This window comes from Gopherus evgoodei, chromosome 4, assembly GCF_007399415.2.
Source record: "Gopherus evgoodei ecotype Sinaloan lineage chromosome 4, rGopEvg1_v1.p, whole genome shotgun sequence".
NCBI lineage: Eukaryota > Metazoa > Chordata > Testudines > Testudinidae > Gopherus > Gopherus evgoodei.
In genome coordinates, this window is record NC_044325.1 from 154,440,911 (window position 1) to 154,456,425 (window position 15,515).

Genomic DNA, 15,515 nt, shown 5'->3' on the forward strand with positions numbered 1-15,515 from the left:
CATCAAAAGCATCTAAACTCAAAGGGGAAAAGGAGGCAAAAGATCTTAGGAGTTATACAACACCATCAGAGTTGCTTCCATTAGCTCTAACACAGCCTCAGACATGATCGAATGATTGGTGTGAAGGAATTAAAACAAGCCCAAAACTGCTGATTTTTTTAATGGTATTTTATCATTTATTTTACTGTCATGTATTCCTTGCTCAGATATTGCAGTAGGGGGAGCCCACTTAAGGAGCTGGGTAGATTGACTGATTGATTGATAAAGTTATGATATAACAGGAGCTTTGGCTGTGATATGCTCTGTTTCTGGGGAGATTATACAGTATAAACAATGACAATGTAAGTTTATTCCAACCTATTTCCCCAACTTAACTCCACTTTGTTTCAGAAGGATCACTGCCAGAGAACATGAGAACGGCCATACTGGGTCAGACCAAAGGTCCATCTAGCCCAGTATCCTGTCTGCCGACAGTGGCCAGTGCCAGGTGCCCCAGAGGAAATGAACAGAACTGGGAATCATCAAGTGATCCATCCCCTGTCGCTCATTCCCAGCTTCTGGCAAACAGAGACTAGCGACACCATCCCTGCCCATCCTGGCCAATAGCCATTGATGGACCTATCTTCCAAAAGGAACCAAGACTTCATGGACTATTTAATATTATTACAGTTATTTAGGTAGTATCCAGGAACCTTAATCATAAACCAGAATCTATTGTGCTAGATGCTGTACAAAAACAGAACAACAAAACAGTTCCTGCCCATAAAAGATTACAATTTAATTACAAGACAATAGACCACAGGTGGGTGCAAACTGACAGATGGAAGAGTACAAGGAAGCAATGAGATGATAGGCAGGGGCTGTGGCACAGCATCTGCCTAGCTACGGTCAATGTTTTTGTAGTCATCAGAGATGAGGAGGGTTTTATTTAGTCCTTTTATTATCTGTTGCAAGTGACAAAGAAGGGTAATGTATGCCACTCCTAAGGAGTGTTATTAATTCCAAAGGATATGGTCCAGGAATTATTTTGGGAAGTTCTCTGGTCTGTATTATACAGGAGATCAGTCTAGATGATCACAATTGTCCTTTCTGATCTTAGACTCTATGAATCTCTGCGGAAAAAAATTGATGTGGACACATATCTATTAGCAACCGGACAGAACATAGAACTGGGAGTTAGTGGACCTGGTTTCTATTCCCAGCTCTGCCACTGGCTTTCTTCATGACCATGGGCAAGACACTTCACCTCCCTGTGCCTCATCTGTAAAATGGGGAAAATTGTGCTCACATGCCTTTATGAACATAAGAATGGCCGTACTGGGTCAGACCAAAGGTCCATCCAGCCCAGTATCCTGTCTACCGACAGTGGCCAATGCCAGGTGCCCCAGAGGGAGTGAACCTAACAGATAATGATCAAGTGATCTCTCTCCTGCCATCCTTCTCCACCCTCTGACAAACAGAGGCTAGGGACACCATTCCTTACCCAGCCTGGCTAATAGCCATTAATGGACTTAACCTCCATGAATTTATCCAGTTCTCTTTTAAACCCTGTTATAGTCCCAGCCTTCACAACATCCTCAAGCAAGGAGTTCCATAAGTTGACTGTTCGCTGTGTGAAGAAGAACTTCCTTTTGTTTGTTTTAAACCTGCTGCCTATTAATATCATTTGGTGGCCCTAGTTCTTAGATTATAGAACAAGTAAATAACTTTTCCTTATTCACTTTCTCAACACCACTCATTTGTAAAGCACTTTGAGAGCTATGTGGGAACTCGTATACAAGTTCTAAGTATTTTTATGCATATGTTGTGGTAGGGGCATGGAGGTATAGAAGAAATGAACTTTGAAATTTAGAGATGAAAAGTGCTATGTAAGAGCTAGATATTAATATGATCATAAACATCATCCAATCTTTCCTGGAAATCCCAGCTACAACACTAGGAAAGTTAGCTAGCAAGGAATGGGTAACTCAGAGTCTCTAATCTGCAATAAAAGAGCTGGAGTCAATGGACTCAGGCTCACAGAGCTCGGACTGTGGGGCTAAAAAGAGTGGTGTGGAAGTTCGGGCTCAGGCTGGAGCCTGCGCTATGTAACCTTGCAAGAGCGGAACATCTCAGAACCTGGACTCCAGCCTGAGCCTGAATATCTACACCTCTATTTTTAGCCCCACCAGCTCAAATCAGTTGACCCAGGCTCAGAGGCTCTGTGCCGTGAGTTTTTCTTTGCAGTGTAGCTGTACCCTAACATACTTATTCAGCTCTCATCATTGCTGATGATGGGTGCAGGAACAGGTTCCTCTGAACTATTGCTGAAAACCATTCAATGGCTAGACAGCACTCAGCGAGTCTCAGTTCCACTCCTAGAGAGACAGCAAGACCAACCATCCAACTTTCTGAACAAAATCATACTCTGATGGGTAAAAATGATCTGCTTCTCTCTCGCCCATCTCAGAGGGGAAATAAGGCGATGAATGTGCTAGAGACAACTTCCATATATAATCATGCAAATCCAGAGGAACTCAGTTGATTTCAGTGGCAACACCGTGGGTATATGCCAGCCTGAGTGCTATCACAATCTGGGTGTCTAAGGAAAACTTCTAGTTATGAAGGATTCACCGCATCAACCAAGATATTTTGGGCACTATACTTCCAGGCACTGTACTTCTAATACCATCTTCACACTAGGCACCTGCAGTGCACCCATACATCTTAAATAGTCACCCTTTCCTATGTTCCAACTCATACTACTTTGTCTGTGGAACAGGAGGTTTTTATTTTTCCTGGAATGAGAAAATGTAGGAGTAGGCAGAATGTTTTCCTGCAATGATTTCTGAATTAAGACACCCTGAAAAATAGCTGATAAATAACTCCAACAGTTCTTATTATATATATATATATATTAGAGCTAGTGGAAAATTTTCCCATAGAACATTTTTCCATGAGGAAAGACTGTCTTGTCAAAATTGAACGGGAAAAATTGAGAAGACAGGGATGTTTTGAGTGTTCTTTTCAATTTTTTTTCCAGTTTCAAATGTATTTTATTTTTTATTATATTATAACATAACTTTAAATTAAAAAGATTGACATTTACATGAATTGGTTTGATTTTTTTGAAATGGAACATTTTGCTTGACCTGAAACAATTTTTCCCCAAAAAATTTCATTTTATAGGATTGTTTTTTCTCTTTATTTTTTAATTTGGAATGAAAACAAATTTCAAAATGTCTGAATTTCCCATGGAATGTAATTCCTACCAAGCCTTTTATATCCTTCTTTCTCTCTATTATTGAGACTATAGCTAGACAGACAGGTAGGTAGATCACTATACCTTTGCATGATGTTAAAAATGCATCTATTAGTTTATTTAGTTCCACATAAAGCCATCACCATATAACATACCTGTAGCACGAGGAAAGAAACACCAGAAGGATCTGTGCTTAGAGATGTTTATATTGCGTTTCTATCACGGCCTGGGATGTAATCCCCTGTTGCTCCCTCCCAGCTCCTAATCCAGGCCAGGTGCTCCTGAAGCAATTCAAAGGGAATTATCCATCCATGTGCATTTGGAGTCATGTGGGTTGAGATGGAAATGTTTACATTTGAAGCTGATTATTGATACATGTGATACCCTGATCGATACTTTTTATATCCTGGAATCTGAGTACTCTGGGTCTGTGTAACACCCTTTACAATTCCATGGAGTGAGTTTAGCACTGAGAGGTTCTGCACTTGCAGCCCTGGGGAATGGAGCTTCAGGGCAGGTCTAGTAGATTCCCTACATTGCCCTGCCTATCTGGAGATATACCCATCTTACAGAGCTTGAAGGGATCTTAAAAAGGTCATTAGGTCTAGTTCCCTGCCTTCACAGCAGAACCAAGTACCACCCCTGACAGATTTTTGCCACAGATCCCTAGATGACCCACTCAAGGATTGAACTCACAGTTCATCAGGCTAATGCTCAAACCGCTGAGCTATCCCTCCCCCCTGTTTTATGCTTAAGGCAAAAATCCCTATAGAGACAACCTACTAAAAATAATGGGCATCTACCTGTAACAGTTTAGGGCAACTGCATCTGTGTTTCCCCTCAATGTCCCAGCAAGGGCACTGTGATAGATTGGGCCTATTTTACAGCACCCTCCTCCTGTCAGACTAAGCTGCATTCTGCCAGGTCAACTCATTCTCTGGGGTGACCCTCATCTGTGCTTTCCTCAAGGAATCCAGGGATACTGTCTTCAACTGAGGTAGTTTCTGTAACTGAACCTTCTTAACAAACACAATCCCACCCCCTGCAGACTCTTTCTTCAAAGCCTGTGCAAGCACAGTAGTGTCCTCCCCAAATCAGTCTCTCGCCCTAATAATTCCCCTAACAAAATTTCCTGACTCTGACCCTCAGGCTTCCTCAGACAATCTCCCCTCTTGTCCATTTGGTTTCTGGAACAGTTTCTCTCAGTGACAATCCATTTGGGAGTTCTACCCCTTCTTTTATAAAGGTGAGCTAATGAAGTTCCACTTGTTTTCTCAGGGCTGGATCCAGTTTGCTGGATCAAAATAAGGGCCCCTCAGTTAATTTAAATTCAGCCTTTGTACCCAAAAGGCTTTCTTTGTTTTTCAGGCCTCCGGAAACAGGTGAAACCAATCACTGCCACTTATTCCAAAGGACAACGCTTCTGCATTATTCACGCAGATTCCAAGGGAAACCCAGCCAACGAAACCAGAACACACAAATACATATGACACTTATTGAATACAAAGGGCTATGAATATTTTCTGGGCACCTCTTAATGTGACAGTCTATGATGTCATGTTTCCTGAGTTTTTGATCACCAACATACAGATAACATTTATAAAGTTAATGTAATAGTCTAAACACCATGCCTGCATTTGTCATTTTTGTCATGACGTATGTATGGGACCAAACTCTCAGTAGGCATGACTTATGTCTAATGACGATGCTTTGTTTGTATATAATTTTGTCAGGTGATCCTTAGAAACTTGAGATGAACAAACCCATACAAAGTTTTTGGCATAGACGACCAGACGACTATCACATGTTGTGACGAACTGGGACTGTTCTTACTGTGGTCTGTGAATGCTGAGTGGGGAGTGTTGGCCTGGAAGGACGGTCTGTATTGGGGGATGGGAGAGAGCATGTAATGTGAGAACTCAGGAAGGGGTTAGAGGCCAGGTGACACCTCTGCCCAGGAAGCTGAACAAAGGCTGGGGGAAGGAGAGGCGGGGGAGTGAGAGAGTTTCAGGAGAAGACTGGGGAATGGATGGAAGCACAGACAGGGTTCTGACTCCCCAATGGGCTGTGATGCTCCTGGGACCCCAATATGGACCTAATTGGGGAGGATCCTGTTGTCTGTGCCTGCAAGACCTGTCTTGGACTGTGTTCTTGTCATCCAAATAAACCTTCGGCTTTATTGGCTGGCTGAGAGTCACGGTGAATCGCAGGAAGCCGGGGGTGCAGGGCCCTGATTCCCCCACACTCCGTGACAGATGTAAATTATATGTGGCCATCCATGAAACAGAAAAGGCTGTTGTGAGTAAGTAGAAGGTTTTACAAAATTAGTGGACTAGTACTGTATAAGGCAGAGATGAAATGCCCCTCAGTGGCTCATTGGGGCATGCCCTGAACTCTAGGTAAGACCTTGTAATGAAATCTTCTAAACACGACCGGAGTTCACCCAAATATTCACTGCTTTAAATAACTCAAATATTCAAAACCTAGACTGCAAATAATAACTACACACATATCATAATTATTATGAAATATAAATGATTTTTCAGCCACTCTCCTCATTATTAGAGGGCCTAGCTCATGCTTTTAAAACACTTAATAAATTAATAATAATAATAATAATAATAATAATAATAATGCCTATTGCTTGTATCAGTAGCTCTCCGAGCATTTTACTGTTTGTTTTTTTTTTAACGTTGCTCCCCTTTCAGCATCCCTGGGAGATGGGACAGTGCCACCATCCCCGTTGTAAGGATGGAGAACAGAGGCACAAAGAGGCTAAGTGACTTGCCCAACGTCACAGAGGAAAGTCACTGTGGACCAAGAAATTAGACGCAGATTTTCTATGTCCTCGGCCAGTGCCTGAACCACAGGACCAGCCTGCCCTTCACTTGAGGATGGCAATGTGGCCTTAGCACAAAATGGTTCCTAACTGGGAGCTGAGCAGCTCTGAGAAGCTGGATAATTGATGAGTTGCCAAATCATAGCTGTTTGGTGCAGCTCTCCTTGGAAAACCTGCCCCTTAGTTCTTTTTGGTGCAAGATTCACTGGGTTGGTTATCCACAAAAAACAAGATGATGTAAAGAACTCACTCCCCTCGTTTACTGTTAAAAACCCACTCTCAACATTTAAATTCACTGAGAATAAATCTTCCTGTGTAACATCCTCGTAAAGGCCTTTTTCACCTCCATGTTCCTCAGGCTGTAGATCAGGGGGTTCAACATGGGGATCACAAGGGTATAAAACAAAGAAATGATTTTGTCGTGGTCCACGAGGTACTTTGAACTGAGCCGTAAATACATGAAAGAGCCCGTTCCGTAGAAGATGGTGATGGCTGCCAGGTGGGAGGTGCAGGTGGAGAAGGCTTTGCGTTGGCCCTTGGCAGAGTTGATTCTTAGGATAGTGACAACAATGTATATGTAGGAGATGAGGATGATCAAGATAGTAGGTGTTACCACCACAGTGGCACAGGTGAAATGAACAATGTCTGTAATGCGGGTGTCAGAGCAGGACAGTTTCAGGATTGGGGACACATCACAGAAGAAATGGTTGATGACGTTTGAGTTGCAGAAGGACAAACGGAATATAAATATAGTTTGAACAACTGCATTCACGCAGCTCACTAGGTAGGACCCCAGTACCAGCAGCACGCAAAACCACTTGGACATGATGACAGTGTAGAGCAATGGGTTGCAGATGGCCATGAAGCGATCGTACGCCATGACACCCAAGAGGTAACATTCACAGGACAATGCGATGCATAGGAAGAAGAATTGCAGAGCACACCCAGAGAACAAAATGACTTTTCTCACTGATACTAAAGTAATCAGTATGCTGGAAGTGATGATGGTGGCGTAGCTGACATTTAAGAGGGCCAGGTTGCTGATGAAAAAGTACATGGGGGTGTGAAGCTGGGAGTCAGTTCTGATTAAGGTGACCAAGGTGAGGTTCCCCACTAGGATCAGCATGTAGATCAGCAGAAACATCAAAAGGAGGATGACCTGCAGCTTCGGGTTTTGTGTGAATCCCAACAAGACAAACTCAGTCACTGCCGTGTAATTCCTCTCCGCCATTTATCCCAGATGCACTTTCCATTGCAGGTGAGAAAGTGAGTAGTACACTGAGAGAGGAGACAGATGAGGGCTGCCATAAACCGACAGCTAAGGGTAGCATAAAATCCCTCCTTTACCGATAAGGGGTTAAGAAGCTCAAATAACCTGGTTGGCACCTGACCCAAAGGACCCATAAGGGAAAGAGATCCCTTCAAATTGGTGGGGGAGGTTTTGTTTGTGGTCTCTTTGTTATTCTCTCTTGTACAGAGAGTGACCAGGGCTGGAAAAACCATCTCCTAAAACCCTACCTAAAATAAGCATCCAAGATTTCAAAAATTGGAAACAATAGCAAGGAAATGCGTTAGCTTATCTTTTATTTTAGCTTGTGAATTTTCCCTATGCTAAGAGGGAGGTTTATTCCTGTTTTTTGTAACTTTGAAGTTTTGCCTAGAGGGGAATTCTCTGTATATTAAATCTTATTACCCTGTAAAATTACCTTCCATCCTGATTTTACAGAGGTGCTTCTTTTATTTTTTTTTCTATATAATGAAGTTCTGCTTTTAGGAACCTGACTGGTTTTTAGTGTCCTAAAAACATAAGGGTCTGGTCTGTGCTCAACTTGTTTATCTGTTTGGTTGGTATATTATTCTCATGCCTCCCCAGGAAAGGGGGTGAAAGGGCTTGGGGGGATATTTTTGGAAAACAGAAACTCCAAGTGATCCTTTTCCTGAATCTTTGTCTAACTCACTTGGTGGTGGCAGTGGTACTGTCCAAGGATAAGGAAGAATTTGTGCCTTGGGGAAGTTTTTTAACAAAACCTGATAGAAATACGCTTAGGGGGTCTTTCATGCGGGTCCCCACATCTGTTTCCCACAGTCCAGAGTGGGGAGGGAACCCTGACAAGGGCTGTCAAGGTTCCTTCCCCACCCTGAACTTTAGGGTATAGATGTGGAGACCTGCATGGACACTTCTAAGCTTAATTACCAGCTTAGATCTAGTCTCGCTGCCACCACTCTCAAACTAACTACCTTTTTTGGATAGTCTTGAGAGACTTCCTCACCAAGTCCCTGGTGAACACCGATCCAATCCCTTGGATCTTAACACAAGGGGAATTTAACCATCCTCCCTCCTTTCCCCCACCAGTTACTGGTGAGTCCAGATCCAACCCCCTTGGATCTTAAAACAAGGAAAAATCAATCAGGTTCTTAAAAAGAAGGCTTTTAATTAAAGAAAAGAAAGGTAAAAGAAAGGAAAAATATAAACCCTCTGGAAGACAGCATACCAGCGTATCTCACAGACAATAGATTGAAAACACAGGATGTTCCCCTGGGCAGAAATCTTAATACACACAAGAATACCCAATTTGATAATTCCCTTAATGGCACCAAAATAAGTCACAAACGAAAATAAACAAAACCTATTTATTCCTTTCTAAAACTTACTACTCTGATAAGAGGCTGGTTCCTTGATCTTTTTCACTCTGGCTGAAACTGAAACTGACTAACAAAGGAAAAAACTTCCCTCCTTCCTTTTGAAACATCTTGTTCCCCCATTGGTTCCTCTGGTCAGGCATCAGCTAGGCTAGGTGAACTTCTTAACCCTTTACAGGTAAAAGAGGCATTAACCCTTAGCTATCTGTTTATGATAAGGGCTGTATACAAAACACCTCAAACTCTGTCACTTTCAACAAAGCATTAACTCTAGGCAGTGGAACCATATCAGAAATCCATAAGCCTCTCACTCACCATGAAGATCTGTTTCCCTCTCCTGTCTGATCTGCATGGAGTGTTCAGAGTCCACCATTGGCTTCAGGCTAGGGTTTCTAGCTCAGGGAGTGCAGCTCAGGCTGTTGAAGCCACAGGGACAAGTTCAATCTTTGCTGCTGACAACTCACCCACCTGCATAATGTCATTTCCAGGGTCAGATTCTGATACAATCCCCAACATCAGTTAGTAGGACCCCTGGGCAATGAGACTTTTTGCAGGGCAAAGTACTACTTGGTGTGTGAACGTCTCTGAGGCATGGGTGCTCATGCACTGTTATGGAGCCAGGCTAGTTGTTTCATTAGCAATAAGTGATGTGGGCAAGCAGGGAGTTGCAGGAAAGAGACCTTTATTCAGCAGCCTGAGGCTTCCCAGCATTCCATGCAGAGCCTCTAGCTTTTGTGCACAAGAAGCCTGACCCCTGTTCACACTCCCGAGCTCCTGATGTCACAATAAACTAGATTCCACCAGAAAACTGACCCTGTTGCTCGGGATCCACTCCTCAGATTACCACGGTGACAGCTATTAAAATTGCACAGCCATGTTTATCACAAGCTCTGTTTTATAGCCTTGCCTTTCTGAAGAAGAAAAAAAACGTTCCTTCCCCCAGAGCACCAGATCCGATATTTTTTTTTCAATTGAGCAGCAAACTTACCCCAGCTGGGCGGTGGTGCTATTCACTTCGATGGGAGCAATGGTGGGATGAGATGCTATTCGGCATGTCTGTGGGGATGATCATCTGGCCCGCTGTGTTTAAGTCTCATTGGCTGGAATCCATGAAGGGACTCAGGCAGTGCAGCTCTAAGCATCATGGCATCTAATTTTTAGGTGCCTAAACAGACATAAGCACAGCACTGCAATCCAGAAAGCCGAGTTAGGTACCTCCCTGCAGAATCATAGAACCGTGACGGTTGAAGGGACTGCAAGGGTCATCGAGTCTTACCCCCTGCCAAGTGGCAGGATTTGTTGTGCCCGAATCATGCATCTGACTCTCTAGCCTCTTTTTGAAAACCTCCAGTGAAGGAGCTTCCACAGTCTCCCTGTACAACGAATGGGGACAGAGAGGCACCTTAAAATGCATTCCACCACAGTCAACATGATGCCAGGTGGGGAGTCTCCTAAGCTTGCAATAGGACCCACTGATTTCCTAAGCACTGCCCCTTCCTCACAGATAGGCACCTCCCTTCCACCTGGATTTATGTGACTCTCTCTCCTAGCAATCCATACACAGGTGCCCCTCTCCTGGCTTAATAGTAGTTTTTTGAGGGAATTAATCGGAATCAAAGAATATCAGGGTTGCATCTAGTCCAACCCCCTGCTCAAAGCAGGACCAATTCCCAACTAAATCATCCCAGCCAGGGCTTTGGCAAGCCTGGCCTTAAAACCTCTGAGGAAGGAGATTCTGCAACCTCCCTAGGTAACGTGTTCAAGTGCTTCCCTTATACATTAAGGGATCACAGGAAAATAAAAACCCTACATTGTTCAAAAGCAAATTCTTCTTCCGAGCTCTAGTCATTGAACTCAGTTTTCAAAGCCCTAGTGTTTGGACAGTGGACACCACCCCACACACATTCCTCTACCACTCCTCTGAAACTCAACCCTCCACCACAACCATTGCTGTGACCATCCCCCAAAAGACCTGGCTGCTCCAAGCTTTCCCTCCCACCACATGCACACACACACACATGCAATTCAGCTCTCCTCTCCACCTTCCTCCTTGTCATACGTACACAACACGCAAGTGTAGAAGTCTGCCAAAGCCAGGAGTCAAAAATCCCAGAGCAAGGTGGGCCCTGGCATCCAGTCATCTTGAGCCACCTGGTTCTGAGGCCAAGCTGCCTGCAAACCCTCTGGCTTTCAGCCTTCCCCCTGCACATGCAAGTTTACCTTGGATAACTTTTGAAATGCTCCTTCCCTCAGAGTGGCAGTAGGTTTCTAAGGAACAAGTGACAAAATTACATACAAACAGAGCGTCATCATTAGACATACGTTATGCCTACTGAGAGTTTGGTCCCATACATACGTCGTGACAAAAATGACAAGCGCAGGCATGGTGTACAAGGGCTGAATTTAAATTAACTGAGGGGCCCTTGTTTTGATCCAGAAAACTGGCACAAGCCATTAATCCAGGGGGCAAAACCTACCTTGAAGGATTTTAAGATTGGAACCTGCCAGGTCTCCATGTGGAAGGTGCTTGGCACTTAGGAAGCCAAATGTGCATTTTTTAGGGGCAGTGGGTGCCAGACATTAGCTGGGATCAACCCTAAGAAGGTGAGAACAGTCTGGGGAGAATCAGAGCCCTAGTGTTCCCAGGGCATTCACAAAATAACATGATGAGAACTGCACAATTCTGATATCCTGTGACTTTTCAAGGGGCTCTCCCTTGCACACATGACTTCAAATTTAGTCCATTAACCCTACCCTGGACCTTCACGAGGATCAACTGTTTTCAAGTCTGAGTAAGGCTGTGGATTTTAAAGCCAATGGAAAGTGAGTCTCAAGCTTATCCATAACAGAGCTACTGCTCTACTCTAACGAGCCAGATCATCAGCACATGTAAATGGAAAATTGGCTTTAGTGGAGTTAGGCAACTGACACCAGCTGAGGATACAGCCTTCTTAAAATGTCAGGACCTCTAGAGGCAATAAATCTGATCTCCATGAGATTTGGCTCTGAATCAGAATTAATTCAAAATGCCAGAACCAAAAGAGAATATTTATTCCATTTTCATCAGAACCAGAGCAATTAAACCTACCTGCAGGAGGGAGACATCTGTTACTCTTGACTGTAAAGCAGATTGTTTGGAAGCCTTGTTTATAAAGTTATTTCAGTGCCATTTGGGGATGGAATCCTTGGGGAGCCCCAAAGTTCTGCAGTTCAGGGCAAACATGGAGGGGGTCATTAAAACTTTCACGTCTCCTAGGGATAACCACACAAAGATGTGCAGTGTTCAGTTATTGCTCCAACTTCTGGGTATTTTCTTTCCTCTCCTTTTCTTTGTTTCAAAGAGAACTGGCCCATTCCTCCCCTCCTATCCCCCAAATCCTGATCAGATGCTTAAGGGGTCATTCACCTCAGAAGGTGCAAAAAAGTGACATATGTTGGAAAATAGATCCATAACCGGTTCCTTTAATTAGAGCCCTGCAACTCCACAGATATCCATTTTATATCTGCAGACCATTTTGGTGGATCACGAATTGTCTCTCCCCTTGTGGGTTCCCATACCAGCTGCTCCATGAAGCAGTCATTTAAAGTATCGAGAAGTTTTGTCTCTGCCTTTCGTCATGAGGCGACATGTACCCAGTCAATATGGGGATAATTGAAATCCCCTGCTATAACTGAGTTCTTTACTTGATAGCTTCTCTAATCTCCCTTAGTGTTTTATTGTCACTATTATTTGTCTTAGTCAGCGTGGTCGATAAAGATCCCTACTGCTATATTCTTCTTAGAGCGTGGAATTACTATCCATGGAGATTCTATGGAACGTGTGGATTCATTTAAGATTTTTACTTCATTTGATTCTACATTTTCTTTCACATATGGTGCCTTTCCCCTTCCCATGCATGACCTGTTCTGTACTTCCGTATATTTTGTACCCCGGAATGATTGTGTCCCATTGATTGTCCCCACTACACCAGGTTTCTGTGTGCCTATTATATCCATACCCTCCTTTAAACCTGAGGCACTCTAATTCACTCATCTTATTATTTAGGACTTCTAACATTTGTGTATAAGCACTTTAAAAACCTGTCTGTTATTTGTCTGCCCTTTTCTGATGTGTCAGATTCTTTATGTGAATGTTTCATATCCTTCAGATCGCTACTGCAAAGATCATTTTCCCTAGCTCATTGGTTTGACTATGTCATCTCTTTCTCAGTCTCCCTTTACTGGATCCCCTTTCTCTATGCTTCCTTCACTTTCAAGACTCTTCACAATCTATTCAGCTGACCCTACCAACACTCACTATTGAAGGCCCACCATTCATCCCAAGATTGGCCCACTAGGCCCAGCTTCTGTCGCTAACATGTTAAATTTTCAGACAAGAATCCTTTTGCTTTCTCCATGCCTTCACACTTGGGAGGAGTGCCCTATAAATATTCACAACACTTTCTCATTCTCCTCCTCCCAATCCCTCCTGAAAACTCATGTTTGGTCTCACAGTCTCCAGAAACTTGACAACGATTAGGCCACAGTCTTATTGAGACAATTGCCCAGTATTGTGTCTTTTCTCGTACTCCCCCACCTGTCTGCAACGTCTGTTGTCTCCTGTCTTAAACTGGAAACCTTTGGGGCAAGGACTGTCTCTCTGTTGTGTCTATATGTACAGCACCCAGCACAATGGGGTACTTGTGGGCTCCTAGGGGTTCATTTTAATACAAATAAGAACAGTAACAATGAAGGCTGAATACTAGAGCAGGAGCCAAATCACATGGACCTAATTGCAAACTCTCTGGGGTATTTTATTATGTTTGTCAAATAAACAAACAAACAATAATAATAAATAATAATAATAATAATAAATGACTAATCTATAGAGTTTAAGGCCAGAGGGCAACTATCAGTCTAATTTCTTACATATCACAGATCACTAATTGTTACAAATATAAAAACAGGGCAAGGAGAATATCTGACAGGTATGGCAATTTCCTGCCATGTTTTTGGGAGATCTCACTGTAATGAGTGTATGTAACATTGTAGGCCAGTGAATATATGAAATTGAATGGCAGAGGAGACCACAATGCTCCAGTGGGAGGTAATTAGACAAATTCTCTCAGATTCTTCAGAGATCAGAATAAAAGGGGTTTGGGGTCAATAACCTGAGTTTAAACTGACTCAGGGCCTCCTTCCTGATCCAGCAAATGTACAGAACTTCTGTCCAAGGGGAGGGCCCCCAGTATTTAGGGAAGGGCTGGAAGGACTGTCACCTGCCAAAGATCTTACTGGACTTGAGAGGGTGGGGACAGTGATCTATGGGAAGCTTTTCAGTGGGTGTGGAGGTTCTTTTATCATTTTAATTTGTTTTCTGTGTAAAGCTTTTACCTTAAGGATAAATGTGCTTGCTTAGAAAGATCTGTGTGATAACTGACAATTACACTGTTTTCTATCTCTGAGGAGACAAGGAAAGCAGGCTGGCTCATGGAATCTCATTGCTGTAGAATTCATAGTATAGGCAGGGAACTTTACAGCCTGGAAAATTTCAGTCAGAAAGTGGAGAGAGACTTCTACACATTCAAGGTTATGTCTACACTGGGGGTGTGTGTCAACCTAAGATACACAACTTCGAGTAGCTGAAGTCGGCTTATCTTAGGTCGATTTACCTGGCCGTGAGAACAGCGGCAAGTTGACCGCTGCCGCTCCCCCATCGACTCCGCTTCCCCCTGTCACCGCAGTGGAGTTCTGAAGTTGACAGCAGAGCGATCAGGGATCGATTTTATAGTGTCTACACTATACTCAATATATTGATCCCTGATAGATCAATCACTACCCGCCAATCTGAAGGGTAGTGTAGACATACCCCAAGAGAAGTGACAGGTGGGGAGCCAGAATTCTAAGAGTTGGGGCACTTTCTGGACCACAGAGGGGAAATATAGGGGCAGTTGCCCTGAACCGTGACGGAAAAATTGTTATTTTTCTCCAACAAATTTTGTTTTATTGATTAAAATTAAAAATGCATGACATTTCAACTGTTACCCAGGGTTTTCAGAACCCAAAGCAGTGGTAACTTAACTGTTTCACCCCAGGCAATGTCAGGAATAAATCAATGGGAACACAGCAATTCTGTCTGATGAAAGATTCATACAAGTAAGTGTGCTCTTATCTAAAACTACGATTTGTTAGATTTAAGCACACACAGACATAAGCAATAGGTTTAGAACATATGAAATAGTTACATAGAATCTGAGATGGTATTGAGTAATTTGCAGCAGGACCGTGATGGCCAGACACTTCCCTGCCAGGGAGTATGGTGTCAAAAAAGATCTCTGCCTGGGGTCCCAGCAGCCACCCCCATGCCTGGGGCTCCACTGTCAGGCTTGCGCCCCAGGTTCCGGATGCTGCCCCACCCTGGAGTCCTGGCTGCCGGCCCCATGCCCATCTCCAGCAGTGGCACCAGCCTCAGCCCCTCACCCTTGTCTGGGTCACTCACTCCAGGAGACATGGCCCTGCTCCTAGCCCCAGTTCTGGGGAGTGGTGGAGGGGGGGACAGGGGTAAGTGGGCTGGTTTTCTGCACCCCCACTATGAAAAATGTTCCAGACACCCAATTACTGACTGAGTTTAGGTCGAATCTTTTCCTAGGACTATCTTATTTCATAATTTGCCAACAGGTTGTTCCTTTCACCTTCCTCTCGAGCAGCTGTGAGTGGTGACTTCCAGACAAAAGAAACAGTGATCTGATCTGGTACAGCAGTTATGGCTAAATGATGAAAGAGAGAGAACACCCACATGTGACAGATGTTAGTCAT

General features: G+C 43.6%; 1 protein-coding gene across 1 annotated transcript; it reads right to left on the reverse strand.

Annotated features, from left to right (window-relative positions):
* Positions 1 to 6,372: 6,372 nt before the first annotated feature.
* LOC115651645 (olfactory receptor 1019-like) lies at positions 6,373 to 7,311 on the reverse strand. The gene has a single exon (XM_030562739.1). It carries the CDS (start codon positions 7,309 to 7,311, stop codon positions 6,373 to 6,375), a length of 939 nt encoding a protein of 312 aa, XP_030418599.1.
* Positions 7,312 to 15,515: the final 8,204 nt, after the last annotated feature.

Bases quoted from the DNA above. Each gene is read 5' to 3' on its own strand.
- LOC115651645 (XM_030562739.1), bottom strand. From the start codon at position 7,311: ATGGCGGAGAGGAATTACACGGCAGTGACTGAGTTTGTCTTGTTGGGA.